Below are 16049 nucleotides of genomic sequence, written 5' to 3' on the forward strand. Positions count from 1 at the left end.
ACATTGCTGTACAGTTTAACTGAATTATTAATAGGATACTCTAGCTTTGTTTCTGAAGCTCACTAATCTATCCTTGGGTAAAGTTCCAATGCCCCATGACCTGCAGCCAGGGGATTATACAAACTTGAACAGGCATGACTTAAAAACTGTCTCCAACCTGAATGGAAGGACCCTTTATCAGGTACTCTTAAATAGACCATACAAACCAAAGTTGAAGGAAACGGACTTTCGGGTTCATTTCCTATCAGAAATAGCCCCTGCAATGCACTGGCCTATAGAGCACTGCTCACCTTAAAACAATGCCCAAATGGAGAAAAAGCTACCAGGCCAGGATGAGAAGAAGACGATATCTGAGGTAGACAGCTGACCCAAGACACCGTACCAGGCCTGCATAAAAATTACTGTGATAATTTCTCCTACCTTTGATTATGAACTACTCCAATTGTTAAGTTTATGGTAAATTACCTATGTCTAGTTCTTCTGTGTTACCTTTGTGAGTTTCCCTACTCCAAGGCTCTAACTAGATAGCCCTCAGAAACGTTATTCTAAAAAGAAATTATAGTTCTGTTTAGGCCTCTGTTGATCTTACAAGGTGGGAGACCTCACCTGACCAATTAATACCTGCTCTGAGACTGACCATAAATATGAACTTTCTCATAAGATCACTCAAACTCAATCAGAAACACAAGCAAAATTTTAACCCCAAAATACAACTTCCCGACTATTAAATTCTTAATCGTGACTTTATTAACGTTACTAGCTGTATTACTTATATCCTATCTATTTTATAAAATTGTCTGTTACATTTCCGAAAGTGTAACTAGGCCTACAAAATTGATGATGACTAAACATCTTGAAGAAATAGATAAAATTTATAACCCTGAATAAAGTAATTGTAATAGTGTGATTCTAGGTATGGGAATGAGCAATGAAGGGAAAACACTTCCTGGATCATAACAAACAAGTAAGACAGGTGATCCAGAGAATTTTTAGTATCAACAGGGCCTGATAAAAAACTAACACCTTGAATGGCAACTCAGAAGATTCTTCACCTGAACTAGGATTGAGCCATCCTAGCACCATGGGACAAAATTTGTCATGAAATGTCTCTCAAAACATTGGCAGAATTTAGGACCAAGGGGGAGCACTGTGAATGAAAATACTGCAACAATGTCAGTAAACAAAGAATGCTGAAACCAAGTCATCAGCGGCTGCTGCCACCCCCAACGAGTGCATGCCTGCAGCCCAGCCTCTCAGCCACTCACAGTGGTGCCCTCTGAGCGGACTCAGAGTAAGAAAGGACAGGATACTGGCCCTAGATAGCTAGGTACTTGCCAAAGGGATGAATTCAATGACACAAATGTTTGATTCCTCCCATACATAGAAAAGCACTAAATACTTGATCTTGAGATATCTGGTTTTCTTTAGATAACAAGCAATATTTTATTGTTCCAACTACCTGGTCTTTCTTGTAAAACTTCTATATATCCTAGCTCCTCCCCTACCTCTTGGGAGCAGTCCCTCAGAGTGATCTGTGAGGTTGCCATAACGGCTCGAGTCCTCCAGCCAAATAAAACATAACTCTTATCATTTAGGCTGAACGTTTATTTCAATGAAGTCCCAGAATAGACACAACTCATCAATTCTGTAATGGAACACACTGGATCAGGAAACAAAAGCTTGTTTTAGTCTGGAAAAACTACGGTTTCCTCTTTCTTCCTGTCATTATACAATCCCACCAGAACTCATTAATTTGCTGTCTGCTCATCTGGCAACCAAACTCAGAGGAGTCAACTCAGCAGAGTGCTCTACTCGGGAGAACACCCCGCAGCAGCACTGCAGGCTACCTGCCTTCCCACACGCTCTGCTGACCCTTGGTGTCCTCTGTGACAACCAGGAAAACAGAGCTGTTCCCAACAGCTGCCAAGTCCCACACGTTAAATAAATCATTTTATTTTATATGATATTTTACGTATATACCCATCTCTGAAAACAGATTTGCTAGAAGCCCAAATCTTCAGCATGAATCTGCAAAGGCAAATCCGGTCCGCAAGGGAAAACAAGACTTAAGACGAAGCTAAGGCGTCCAAAGTACTCTCCACGACCTAAGGCCTCCAAAGTCCCCTGCAGGACCTTCAACCAAACTGCCTGCAGGCCTGCAGCTGCAGGCGGCAACATGTCTGCTTTTAAAGCAACCCCTTCCTGCCCTCGGGCACTACAATGTCCCTCTACGCCCTCCCTTCTCAGGGTAAGAGCAGCCGCTGCAGAACCTCACAGGGCAGCACTGACAGGACTGGACACAGGGGATCAGAGCTAAACTAAGCCTTCTGATTACACGAGCTTGTCACTCTGTCACTTTACAGATGGAGATATATATATAGAGAGGTGGGGTGATCTTGCTCAAAGTCACACAGCTAATAAGTGGCAAAGTCTATAACTCTGCTCCTCCCTCCGGTGTGACGCCCCAGCTGGGACGCCCACAGGGTTCTCTCGTGCCTGCCTGACCAGTCCTTTACTGGCACTCATAAAACACCACAGGGTCTGACCCTAGCCTACTTTTTCAGCATCTTTTACCTGCAGTCTCGCAGGAACAAGGCGGTTCGGGCCATTGTATGACTTCTGGCTCCCAGAAGCCTCCGTGCTCAGGCTGGTCTTGCCTGTGCATCCAGCACCCTGCTCAGAGGCTCTTCCTCCCCTGCAGGAACACGTTCCCACTCTCCGCATGACACCCCCTCAGGGAAGCCCTCTTCTCACCCTCAGGTCAGCAGGTGTCCCAGGCCACATCCCGAGCTGCCCAATTAGGACTGCGGGTGCCTAGGTTTGCTAGTCAGACCAGCAGCCTCAGAGCCAGGGATTATGCCCGGGTCACCCTGCAAACCTACTGCCCGCCTCACAGCCCCCAGCCAGCAGGTCACCTGGAAGTCGCAGCAAGTGCCCCACCCAATCCCGAAGTCTCTTCATTTGCCAGCACCGCTGATGACTGGTCTCCAAACTTTGGTCAGTTTTGCACAAAACAGCAGCTTCCACTGTGAAGCAGGGTGTTTTGTCTTCTGCTCCCCATCCTTACTGGAAACGTCTAGGGAAATGAAAAGGCCTTTTCTCAACCCTTTTCTGATGACACCCTCCCACCCATAATACTCACATGCTCAAGAGCTTTGGGTCTACCTGATTTTGTTTCCCTTACGCTAAGGGGCTCAAAACACTGCGGGATTCTTTCTCTTTTGAGGGTATTTTTACTCAGTTTATCGGCTTTAATCTGTTTTTGTCTCTCTCTTCAATATCCCTAGAAGTTGCCACTTCTTATTCCCTTCAGCAGCCTCCCTCCCAACATCTAGTCTAGGAAATCAGCTGTGATGAGGGGCCCGGGGGAAGTCACAGATGATGCAACTAAGGCACTGAGAGGTGACTTAATTTGCCCGAGAAGATCAGCTTCAAGCCCCAACACTGTGTGTCACGTCCCTCTGTTTAACTCTTATGCTAAGCAAGCGATCTATTTGTAGATTATGGTTATAAACAGATGAGGTATGAAAATACATACAAGGACACACATCAACTCTAAGATGTTCATTATCTCCACTATTTTGTTTCTATTTATTTTATTTCTATTAAAAAAAAATTAAGAACCTCTGCAGTCAATATAGCAAAATGTTACTGGGCTTTAAATACAGAATATAGAGTTTTTAAGTGTGTCATTACTCATTCTTATTTGTATGTTCACAAGACAAACTGATTTGAAAGTCTCTCTCCCCTCCCCCTACTCACTACTGGCTCTCACCTGAGCTCCCAAACCACACATCTAACAGCCTTTCACTTTACCCACAGCTGTACTCATCAGTTATCCCCCAGAACTCCCTCTACAGCTTTCCCTCCTCAGAGCACAGCAGGACCATCACTTACCTCATTAATCCACCCAGAAACCTGTTCCTTCCTCCATCCTACCTTCACAGACAGCATTCATCCTTTCCTTTTTACCATCTAAACATGCCTTCAATCTGTTCGCTTTTACCCACTGACCATCCCACCGGTCAAGTGGAAGCCACCAACACTGCCCACCTGGACTCACGAGTCTCCCAAGTGGCCCCAAAGCCACTCTCCCCTACTTGAGACAAATGGGATTGTGTCACTCCCACGCTTTTAGGACTGATTTCAAACCCACTGTTCTTAGAAGAAAGTCAAGTTCTTCACCTGATGAAGGTCTTGCCCATCAAATTGTCAGCTCAGGGAGGGGAGGACACGCCCTCTCCCCTAGGACCCGCCCTCTGGCAGAGCATCAGCTTGGAAGGACCTGCTGAGCTACACCAGCCTGTATTATAACCCTGGTCTTGAGTTCTTAGCAAACTGCTTCACTTATCCATACAAATCCAAGGTAGATTAGAAAGATATTAGATGTTGTGCTAGACTATTGATTTGGGGATTTTGCACTAGCAACCTGCAAGTACATGTTCTAATGATTCTGTCTTCTTAAAACCACACCCAGATTTAAGTAGTATTTGTGGAATGTCTTCGGAGTAAATGGGACTGTAGTTTTACAGACTTTATGTTTTATACCATGAACAACCCGGACAGGGTCACAAATGGAACCGCCTCACAAGTGACAGAAGACAGGTGAGAGGCACAAAGCAACAGGTCACAAAGATGGTAAGAGCAAAGTTGTTTCTCCAACCCCCCAAAAAATTTTTGAAAGAACCGAAAACTCTGAATTTTGTAAGTAAAATACTATCATATAAAGAAATAAAATAATCCTCTTCATCAGGGTTTCAAGATCTGACTCCAGAATTTTTAGCATGCCATATTGAATCCAAGCACAGAAAAATCAGATGGACTAGTGGTGAGTAAGTTCCAGGAAAACTGCAGTAATTCCTCCACTTGTAAAAAGACATAAACTCACCTGTCGAAGATGAATGTAAACCGCATTCTGGAGAAATTCGGTAGCTCCCAGGCTCCGCTTCTGGATGGCAAGGACATGGACAGCTTCGAAGCATGCTTCTAACTCAGTCACCAGCATTCTTACACTGCAGGGGGAAACGGAGGCCCTCAGTCAAGAGCAGAGGTGTTCCTGTCGTGTCTCGCAGGCCGTGCCTCAGGGACTCAGTGCCCTGTAGCAGCCCGGCCCCAGGCGAGGACCCGCAGCATTGCCCACCCAAGCAGGAGGTACACTGTGCTTGAGAAAGCCCATCCCCGATGGGGGCAAGAGTGGCTGGTGGTTTTGAGTGAACATATAAATGCCCATAGAAATATGCCTGCATTCATTCAAGTGATACAAGCAACAGTAGCAGGCTATTTAACAAAATTTCAACTGTCAGTGGAAATTTACCATTCCTTTCCACTTGTCCCCTGCACTCTGAGACAGGCTTAGGCTCTCTCACACCTGCAGCTCTGATGCAATAGTTGTGAAGTCGTTTTACTTTGCTGCAAGTGTCCTCGCTCCCCGTGTGGCTGTGACTGTCGTCTCTTAACACAGTCAGATGTCTTCCTGAATCTCTCCCTGCGTTCCTTGCTCCTGCTCCTCAGATCCTAAGATAAAGGGCAAGTGAAGACACATGACCAGAAAAGGCACCGTGGACTTGAACGAAGTCCTCAGTGATCCCCTAGGTGAGTGCTGCCCACCCCTTACCTTCGATTCTCAAGGTTCTGCCCAGGGTGACATCCAGACAGGAAAGCGTCCTAGGCCAATTTAAAGCTGTGTGACTTGGGCCCTGGGACAGGTGCAGGAGCTGGTTCCAGAGCCGTGCCCCTCCCCACCTCTGCTCCCCTCTCTCCCAAGGACCCACTGCCAAGCCCCCAGGTTCCCTGATATTCTGTCCTTCTCTTCTAATCTAATCCAAGCCCTTTTCCTCTTCCTTTATTCCCTAATTATCACCAGCTGAAGTGGCTTTTCAGTCACATTATCTGAAATAATTTCCGGCAGCTGAAAAAGGTCTCCAGAGGTCAATGCCCATATGCTGGTTCCTGAAGAGAGCCCCTGGTTATGGGGTCCCTCACCAACACCCACGGGGCATCAGACATGTTGCAGAGTCGACCACCCCCAACAAGAGTTTGCTGTGACCCCAATGCCCACACAGCATCCCTGCTCTCATAAATGTATTTGGCCCAATTATCCGTTACTAAGAAGCAAAAGTAAAAAAATTGCTCATGTTTCTTACTAAAATTATTTATGTGGTGGGAAAAGAAATTGTAATAGAAAAGAATAAATTTGACTGCATGTTAGATCTGTTCATTTGGCTTTAAACCTTTGCTGTTTTCTAGGCTCAGACTTGGTAGCTCTGTACCTTTTGTAAAAGAAAGTTGCCTTTAGCCTGAAATATCCAGGAGAGCCTATTCTCCGGGCTCTGATCTTTCACGATGTTAACTCTTCTGCACTTATGTTGAGATGGCAAGTTGCAAAATAGAAAATCAACTTTGGTTTTTTTTGGAGGTTTAAGAGGGGCACCATGATTTGACCCACGTGGACAGCTGCAAGAACAAAGAATTCCAAGGAGAAACAATTCGTACCGCAAGAAGTTTGCAACAACCAACCACATCCCCGCCCCTTTTTAGTATAAAAGCGGACTGATTTCTGACTTGGGGGAGACGGTTCTCCAGCATGTCATTCAGCCATCTTCTGGGTCTGCCAGCTTTTCAAATAAAGTCACTATTCCTTGCTCCAACACCTCAATCTCCCGATTTATTGGCCTGTCATACAGCAAGCAGTACGAGTTTCGACTTGGTAACAAGATGACTGCATTGGAGGTAGTATGTCTCCACTCTTTCCTCGTTTCCAATATGTAACATGCACATCATTTATGATCTAGTTCAAATAATTCATCAAAGACAACCACAAAAAGAAACTACACTCACCTAGCTATCAACACTGAAGTCACAACCTATCAATTTTATATGCTGTTTAACAACACAACTAAAAAACCTAACATAGGGAATTGATTCCACAGAAATAAAATTATTTCTACTCCTTCAAAACCTTTTTTTCTTTTCTATTTTATTTTGTTTTGCATATTGAAAAGAAAATAAAAGACAAATCATTTTATTTCACGTATTTTGTTATAGCTACATAATTTAAATACTACAAAGATATTTAAATTGCAATAAAAAATTGTTCATATATTGTACAAAGATATATACACAATCAATGTGGATAAGGAAAGGAATGGACATTTACTAAAAATCCACTGCATATCCAGTTTTTTACAAGCATATCCTGGAATATAAGCTCTATGATCCAGGGGTCCCCCACCTGCATTCTCACTGCTGAGTCCCTTAGTAATCTTCTACCAAGGCACCAGCATAGATCCACGCGATCAGTATTTTAGGTATAAATGAGGAAATTAGCTCATTCAATTCTAAAACAAAAACCCTAAAATAAATACTGAACTTATTTACAGATAAAGAAAATTGGACACAAACAAGTACAGTTTCTTCCCCAAGTTCACAAAGCTAATAACTGGTAAAGGCAAGATTTGAACTCATCTGTCTGATTCTAAAAACTAAGGTGGAAATCCCTTATGACTGGGGAGGGTCCAGCAGCACAGCCTATCACCCTATCTTTGTTCAGATCTAGCCTTAGACAGCCTGAGACAGCACCCCATTCCTATGGAACTTGAGGGCAAATGATAACAATAAGGATTTTATATCCAGTAGTTTCTTAGGTATCATTTATATAAACTGTCAGCAGGACAGCAGAAAAACTCTGGGAAATATGAGTGGGTCCAGGGCTTTTTGCTGATTAGAAACTCAGTCTTTCAGGACAGATTGACCTTCCCATGAGAGGCCACACGGACCTAAACTAAAGACAGCTGAGCAATGAAAACTAGCAAGACCCTGGAACTCAAGCAAGAAGGATCCCTGCCATCTCCCTCCCTGTTGCCTCTTCATCCACGTGGACACGAAGACAGAAGACCCGGGTTCTTGTCCAAGTTACACCATCATGGATTCTCACCCATAAAATGTTACGACTCTATGCTGTCCTAAGTCCTTTCCAACTCAAATATTTTGACACCAATATCTCAGCAGAATGTCTATGTCTCCACATCCTCTCTTCTACAAGAATAGTTCTATGGCCACAAAACAGAAATCCAATTAAAAACACCATGCACTAAGCAAGGTGAAAGTCTGCGTAAGAGACTTTGCTCTCACGCTCAGTGAATGAAAACTGAGAAAAATTGGTCCTTCTCCCTCAGCAAGTGGTAGGTATGCTGATTGTGTGTGTGGGTGGGTGTGCGTGTGTGTGTGTAAATCAAATACAATGACGTCTGGGATCTGTACAGATTTTTTTTAAGTTACTGTCATTTCATGAGGATGAGACACCCTTTAAAGTAATTTGAATCTAGTGTTCTGAGAGAGCCTCAGGATCTTTTGGTGGAGGAGGGGAAAGGAAAGGAGGAAAGAAGTAAATGAAGCAAAGGAGTAAGAATACTGCAAGTGAAAGGCAAGACAATAATTTTGTTCCTACTTGCATCACAAACAAATTACGGACTGGCTTTGCCCCGATGTCCTGTCGAGCACTGAGTTGCAGATGAAGAGGTGACAGCCCATTTCTCACTGAGCTTGTGACTGTACGTGGCATCTTATAGAAACAAATCATTTATCCTGATCAAACACTCTAGCAGCAGGCCGTAATTCTCCTATTTTGAGAGATAAGAAAATAGGAGTTCAAAGAGGGTAGATAACTTGACAAAAGTCAGAGGACCAGTAAACAAGAGAGGATGAATTCAAACTCAGATCTGAATGCAGAGTCTGATCTTCCAACTCCCAGGACTGGAAAATCCTTAACAAACAGACTCCCCAGCTCCCCTGCAGTGTTCCTGGCACCAAGCATTTCCCATGGCGATGGACTCCAGTTCTCACAGACACAGCGCTCTGTGCAGCCAATGACCTTGATCAGACCTTGATCATCTACCTGCCACGCCCACCAGGCTTCACCATACAGGTAGGAAAGCTGGCTTTCAAGTGCATACAAAGCCACCCTTGGTCTAACCTGGGCTCTTCTGGGGCTTCTCCAGCCTAAAGGCAGCCATGAAAGTGCTCAAAGTTTGTACATGAGCCACACTACCTCTCTCCATCAGTCTCCACACCTATACTTCTTAGCTATGACCATTTTGATAATATTGGAAACAAATATTTAAAAACACAAAAGAAAGGATCCTGGAACAATTACTTAATACTTACAATTTTAAATGATTTGTTACAAAGTGAGTATTTACAAACCGAATCTGCCTTCCTAGGTGTCAGTTTAAACAGTTAAAAAATATAATAGCAAAAAATTCTCACTTACAAAATTAAGAAAAATATCAACAATACTCTGGAATAAACTCAAAATTAATGCCCATGTTGTACATGGAGAAAACTACAGGACTGTACTGAGGGGTAAATAAGAGGTGTGAATGTAGAGACATCAACATATTGCATGGAGGAAAACAGTTTTGTAAATATGGAAGTTCTCCTAAAAATAATTCAAAACTTAATAAAAATCCCATGAATACTCTTATCTGACTTTTTTTAACTTGAACAAAATATTTTAGAATTCTTTAGGAATAATAAAGTCATAATAATAGCCAAGAAAGTTTGGGATGGAAGAAAAGAACAAAAAAATATCGCACTGTCAGATAATAATTAATTTTTACAATATGTAAGATATGGCGCTGGAGTAAGGAAGTATGATTGACAGAAATATAGCATGAGCTCAAAAAGAGACTCTAGTGTACATAAGTATTTTGTGCATGTGGGATTTCAAATCAAAGAGCAAATTGTGAATTCAATAATTGTCCTGGGACAATCAGAGAATCACCTGGAAAGAACAAATTCTATTCCTGACATAATGACCACAAAAAAAATTACAGATAGTGGTTTAAATATTAAAATACTAATAACAGCAAATACAACTCTTTGCTCACATTAATTCAACTTCTCCTCACTATAACAAGTACTATTATCATCTCCATCTTAGACATTAAATAAACCTACATAAGAGATTTATACCATTATAAGAAAGTATTTCTAAGAATAATAACAAAGATAAAACCCAAAAGGAAGACATTTACTATCTTAAGAATATTTTGAGCCACAACAAATATAAACCTACTGAACAAAATGAAACGAAAGAAATGACAAGGAAAAACTCTGTGATAGATGTTGATGAAGACAAGGGATTAATGTTCATAAGATACAAAGAGCTGTCACAAAGCAAAAAGAAGCTTCCTCACTTAAATTTGTGCAAAGGACAAAATGGATCATTCACTTTTCAAAAGTCAGATGGCTAATGAGTGAAAAATGCTCAATACCTCACTGGTCATCAAATGCAAACTAAAACAATGAAAAAGCACTTTTGCTCATCTTATTGGTAAATATTTTTAAAAGATATTGTAGCTAGTGTCCATCTGTGGGAGAAAAAACTGTGAGCGACCTTTTTGGAGGATGACATGTCAATGGATATGTAAACTCTGAAAACGTGTGTACACACTGATTCAACCCCACTTCTAGGAATCGTTTCGTTTAGAAAAAAAATCAGTTCAAATAGATGTAGTGGTTACAGTGGTGGGAAGAAAAGCTGAAGTGAAATCATATCCAGCAATAGAGAATTGGTTACATAATTAATTCTACATTTTTCATTCCACACTGGAGAAGGAATTTCTAGTCACTTGAAAGTAGCCTGTGATGAACATAAATGTCACATCCAGGGACTAAATTTCCAGAAGACTTAACTAAAGGCATGCTCATACAAGATCACAGGAATGTCTGTTAAAGAAAGATGCCAGTCAAACATCCTTTCTGACAGTGGAAAATGGAGAAAACTTAAGTGTCCACCATCAAGACAATGATGCGGTAAATCACGGCGAATTGTGGGCACTGAGGGGGCCGGCGTTTCCCCGTGGCCCAGGGCCTTGTCCACAGCACTCTCCCACCAAAGGTGTCCTTCCACAAGAGACCACACCTGCACATCAGGAGACCCCTCCAGTCTATCTGAAAGGACCGGGTGAGTCTGGAGTGGGAGGACGTCTATGATATACCCCTGAGTGAATAAAGCGAGCTGCAGAAAACATATAGTATGGCCTTATTTTTCAAAAAAGCATATATACACACATATACATAGATTTATCATATGTATGTATGTATCTATGTATGGGTATATATATATGTCATAGGCATAAAGGTCATGAAATATATACACCATATTGGCAACAGCTTTTACACTCAGGAAATAAGGGGAAGGGAGGTAGGGCTCTTTTGGTACCACCACAGTTCTCTTTTCAGTATTTCAGTTAAGTACACTTGGAATTTAAAAGTTTATTTAAGTCCGAAGTAAAATGGACAATGCCTCCACAAGACATAATTCTATACTGGTCATTAAAAATCATGCCAGGGGAGATAGAATATTGTAGAAAAACATGTAATAAGCCGAATGGAAAATGGAGGTCTCCACACAGTAAACAGGCACAGAGTGCTCACTGGTTTTTATGACAGAGCTGATACACACTGATGAAAAGAACAGAAAGTAGATGTTAAAGTGTTCATTATTATTTCTGAGTAGTGAGACCTGGATAGCCTCTTTTGTCCCTTTTTTCAGACTTATTATATTAAATATACATTATTTTTCATCTGTAAAAAGCATTTTTAGATGTGTAGTAACACACATTGGAGAATAATACACGAGTACTTACAGAAACAAATAACTAGGAGACACCGCAGCAGCGCCACACAATGTAGAACGGGCGATCCTGATTAACACCGCGCAGTTACATAAGGACCCACAAAGTGAGAGCACCTGCTGTAACAGGGCGCGGCCCCCTTCTATTTGTCACTTGTGTCTTCAGGGCTGAGGTAGTTCTGAGCATGGCCAGTGTCAGTGTTGGTGTCTGGATGGATGCCACTGGATGTGAGGGCACCTACAAGCCGAGAGGAATAACAGAAATCATCCTCTGCCTTTTCTGCCTTGTTTCTGTGTTACTTTAAAAGAGAGGCATAAATAAGATAAACTGTTTATCTTCCCTACTGAAATTTCTGTAATGAAACCGTTTTCAAAGTGTTCACAACTTATATTCTGCCTATAACAGACTTTTCATCAAAGCTTCATATTTATTAAATGTTAATTAACTCAGTTAATTAACTCCCTGTTGAAACCTTCTACTATAGAACATGAAATGCACTATGTGAAAGGACCACGCCTGCAGTGACTAGCCTGGCTGTCTTGACGGCAGTGCAGTCCGCCCCCAACATCCCGTGGCTCTGAGCTCCTGATGCTGCTAAGAGAGCACGCTGCCGCCTCAGATGGAGAGAAAGTGTGAAAGCATTTCCTGAAATCTACAGCACTGACAAAACATAACTGACAAATCCCAGGCTCCTTTGAAGCTGTCATTTTCGGTTTCTGGCCAACCCCCGTCAATGAGCAGAACCACCCCATTCCCGAGCAATGGCACTCACTTGGTAAGAAGTTCTGGAGAAATTTCCAGGTATAGAATGTAACCAACTATACGTAGAACTCTGACAAAAGAAACAATGCAATACCCTGATTTTGGAAGACACTCAAAATATTCTCCTAAGCCTTTGTAGCTGGAAAGGTTGGGCTTCTCCTGAGCCACTTATTTATTTCACAGCCAGTGAGCATCTCCCACAAACCCTGTTACCCTGTGTCTGCTGGGAGCATCAGGTACACTCATGCTGTCGATCTTATAAGTTACAGGGCAGAGGCGTGTGTCTCATGGCTGCAACCATCACACAGGCTCGCCTCCTAGCCTCACAGTTTGAACTTGGCCCAATTTTCTAACCTGTTTATTTGGTATCTGTTCTTCTGTAAGCTGCCTGAAATGCTTTTTGGAACAAGTCAGAAGAATGAGTGGGTAGATAAATGGACAGATGAACAGGTGAGAGATGGGCAGACCGAAAGAGAGACTCCAGGAAAAGGGGAACAAATAAAATTTCCTGTGCAAAACCCTCTTCTAGTCAGGGAAGAAAACCACCACGGAGAAGAGTGAAGAGGCAGGTAGCTTAGGACTGTCTCCTGGATTCCATGAAAAGTCACACCAAGAGATGAGAGGGTAGAACTATAAATAATAAAAGAAATAAAGCACACATGCTTGAAAAATATATCTACAATATGTACTTTCTAAAGAATAGATTCAAATCAGCAGGGCCCAATACCACAATACTTGGGTATTTACAGAAATGAGAATCCCATCTCCAAACCACAAGGCATCCCTTTGGAGCACTGAGAGTCTACACGGGGCGGTCATAAAGCCATCACCGCAAAATTTATGCTATCCTGCACTTACGAGGAACGAGCAGTTGTGCACGCGTGACAGTTACACCCCACAGCACCTCTAAGGGGGAGAGAAGCCTAGCGAGCCCCATCTCTGCAGGACAGAAAACCAGTCCTGGAGAGCCTAAGCCGACCTACCAGTTCTCCATCTCACAGGACTGGTCACTCCAGAGCAGGACTCGATCTCAGACCCATGTTTGTAACCACAGTACTACCGTGCTTTATGTGCTTTTTGTGTGTATAATACATTTGTTTCTGGCATGAAAGGATATTTAATAAATTTTCGGTTGTCTTGTCTATCTCATTAGCTCACAATCAATCTTTATACTGTTGAATTGTACTCTTTTCCTCTGGAGAACGGAACGGAAAGAGCGGGGGTCAGAATGAGGTGGAGCTCCATTCTTTATCTGGTATCTCATCTCATCCAAGTCCCCAACCAGGGAGAAGGAGACAATGTTCTCTTCATCTTTTAAAGAGAGGGGTCCACTGATGATGACTTACTCAACCCAAAAACCAAGGCTGGGGGAAGGGCACATGTAGCAACCAGAGCAGTATCAGATGTAGGAAAGTGAAAAGAGCTCACGGGAGGGCTCAGGGGGTCAGCCTGATTTAATTTCAATCGATAAAAAATACCATAGTGTAAAAATACTAGCATGCAATGGATTTGCTCTTTCTTGACATCTAGCAAGTTTCCACAGCCCACATGTAACATTATCGTGAACCAGTGAAAGGAAGAGTCTACAGACAGGGAAAATCAATGTCACAGGCATGTTGAAAACCAGGCTGGAGTTTAGGAAGAGAAAGGGCATAGTTAAGAATTGGGGAAAGGCTGGAGGAAAAAATCATCACAAGGACTCTCAAGCATCATCCTTCAATCATATAATCATTCATTCAAGAGAGAGTTACTGAGGTCCTATTTTGTGCAAGATTGTACACAAGGCAAAGCAAGAGCGCAGCGACCATGTTGGCAGCAAGGGGCGGGGCTAAAATACACTTCTGATCCCGGTACCTTGCACACTTGTCCTCAGTATAAAGGCAAAGAAAAAAAGTAAAATAATATTCTGTAAACTCAAAGCATTGCTGAAAAAAAATTAGAGAAGGCCTAAATACCTGGACAGACACGCCACGTACATTCCTGGATCAGAAAACAGTGCTCTTGGAATGGCAGTGCTCCCCAGAGTGATCCGTATATTCTACGTGGTCTCGATCACAATCCCAGTGGGCTCCTCCGCAAAAACTGATTAGCTGCTATTATAATTCATATGGGAATTCGAGGGTCTCAGTAACCAAAACGATCTTGAAAAAGAAGAACAACATGAGAGGACTTGTAATTCTCAATTTGAAACTTTACAACTGTATCTCTAGGTGAGATTAGAGGCCATTTTTAAGTTATTACTGTGTTTATCCTTATTTTCTAAATTCTCTAGAATGAATATAATTGTTATAATAAGGAAAATAAAAAGTAAGGTATCTTTTAAACATGCACACCGATTCATTCATTGGAAAAAATGTATTTTAACTATAAAGAGGTAAACAAATATCTAGTGAAAAAGGACTACTTAAAAACAAGAGTGCATTTACATTTTTAAGAAATTGAAAACTGAAAAGCACAAACACATCAAGTTTCTAGGGAGACAAATACAACATATTAACACTTATTTTCAAAAATTCTAATTGAACAATGAAAATTCAAGAAAGGGAAAATCGCGATTGACAGCCAAATGCAAACACATGGAGAGCAAAGGCCTAGAAATCACAGTTCCTTTAACTCTGCTACTACCTCAGTAGGGGAGGAAATTCCTCACTGAGGAGACAGTGGAATCCCATGCATAAGACAGGATACACAGTACAAACTGCACTAGAATCGGGGGTGATTTTCTTAGAAGAATTCTAAAGTTAGAACATTGCTGAAAAACTATAAATACACTGACAGACAGATTAAAACACACAGTCATATATATTATATAGAAACATATGAAGTCTGCTCCCATGTTACATAGAAATACAAACATATTTGTTCATTTATGGGCACTGATTACTTTTTCCCAGGTAGAATATTTCAACTAAAACAAATAATCAATAATACACCCCTCTTGTCAAATCTAGTTGATAAGTTACTCTGCTATGTAATCATAATGTGCCTAAGATAGATCTAAAATAAGTGAAAAAGATCTTTGTATGGTTTCTTGAACTCTTCTCAACAATCCAATCTTAATTTTAAAATAGATCTGAGCAATATTTCTATATTATCTTTTCCCTCGTGAAATGACCAATACAGTCTGTTGTCAAAATTCTGTCCTTACAATGATTCACGAGCACCATATCCTCACAAAACTGTTGGACAGCAAGTCACTATCCAGACACTGTGACCAAACCAATGAAACACAAGGAAGACAGTGACCCTATTCTGGAGGGCTTACCGACTGTGTCAACACCGGGGTTTTTATTTGATTGGTTTGATTGGGTAGCAAAATAAAATCAATAAATTATTTTCTTCTCTGAGCATTCTGTAAGTCATGACTCTTTTCAGTGTCATGAGCAGGAAAGACTTAAGCATGACTTGATTAGGTCAAATAGCAACAATGATCACCGGAGAGTGAGTAATAAAGAAGTTAACTGATAGCAATGCTTCTGCCTACATGAGACCTAAAATAAACCTACACTGATATCCGAAAGGAAAATGAGGAGATGAGGTTCCCAATGAGAAAACAAACAAACAAGAAACCGAAAAAGGAAAGACTTTTTCATTAACGATTCCAGGCAGTAGTGGAGCATGATGGTGAGGAGCATAGATGCTGGGGAC

At 41.7% G+C, this 16049-nt stretch overlaps 1 protein-coding gene across 1 annotated transcript in view; it reads right to left on the minus strand.

The window, feature by feature from the left end:
* Nucleotides 1-16049, minus strand: part of LOC135322413 (trafficking protein particle complex subunit 9-like) — a 55853-nt gene that overhangs the window by 19683 nt on the left and 20121 nt on the right. The window contains exons 2-7 of the mRNA XM_064491166.1: nt 14357-14542; nt 11652-11876; nt 8447-8618; nt 6270-6453; nt 5315-5514; nt 4889-5012 (exon numbers count right to left, since the gene is read on the minus strand). Of these exons, the coding sequence (XP_064347236.1) occupies nt 4889-4982 (94 nt within the window). The 5' untranslated portion in view covers nt 4983-5012; nt 5315-5514; nt 6270-6453; ... (1 more) ...; nt 11652-11876; nt 14357-14542. The remainder of the gene's footprint in view (nt 1-4888; nt 5013-5314; nt 5515-6269; nt 6454-8446; nt 8619-11651; nt 11877-14356; nt 14543-16049) is intronic.

This window comes from Camelus dromedarius, chromosome 11 (genome assembly GCF_036321535.1).
Source record: "Camelus dromedarius isolate mCamDro1 chromosome 11, mCamDro1.pat, whole genome shotgun sequence".
Classification (NCBI taxonomy): Eukaryota; Metazoa; Chordata; class Mammalia; order Artiodactyla; family Camelidae; genus Camelus; species Camelus dromedarius.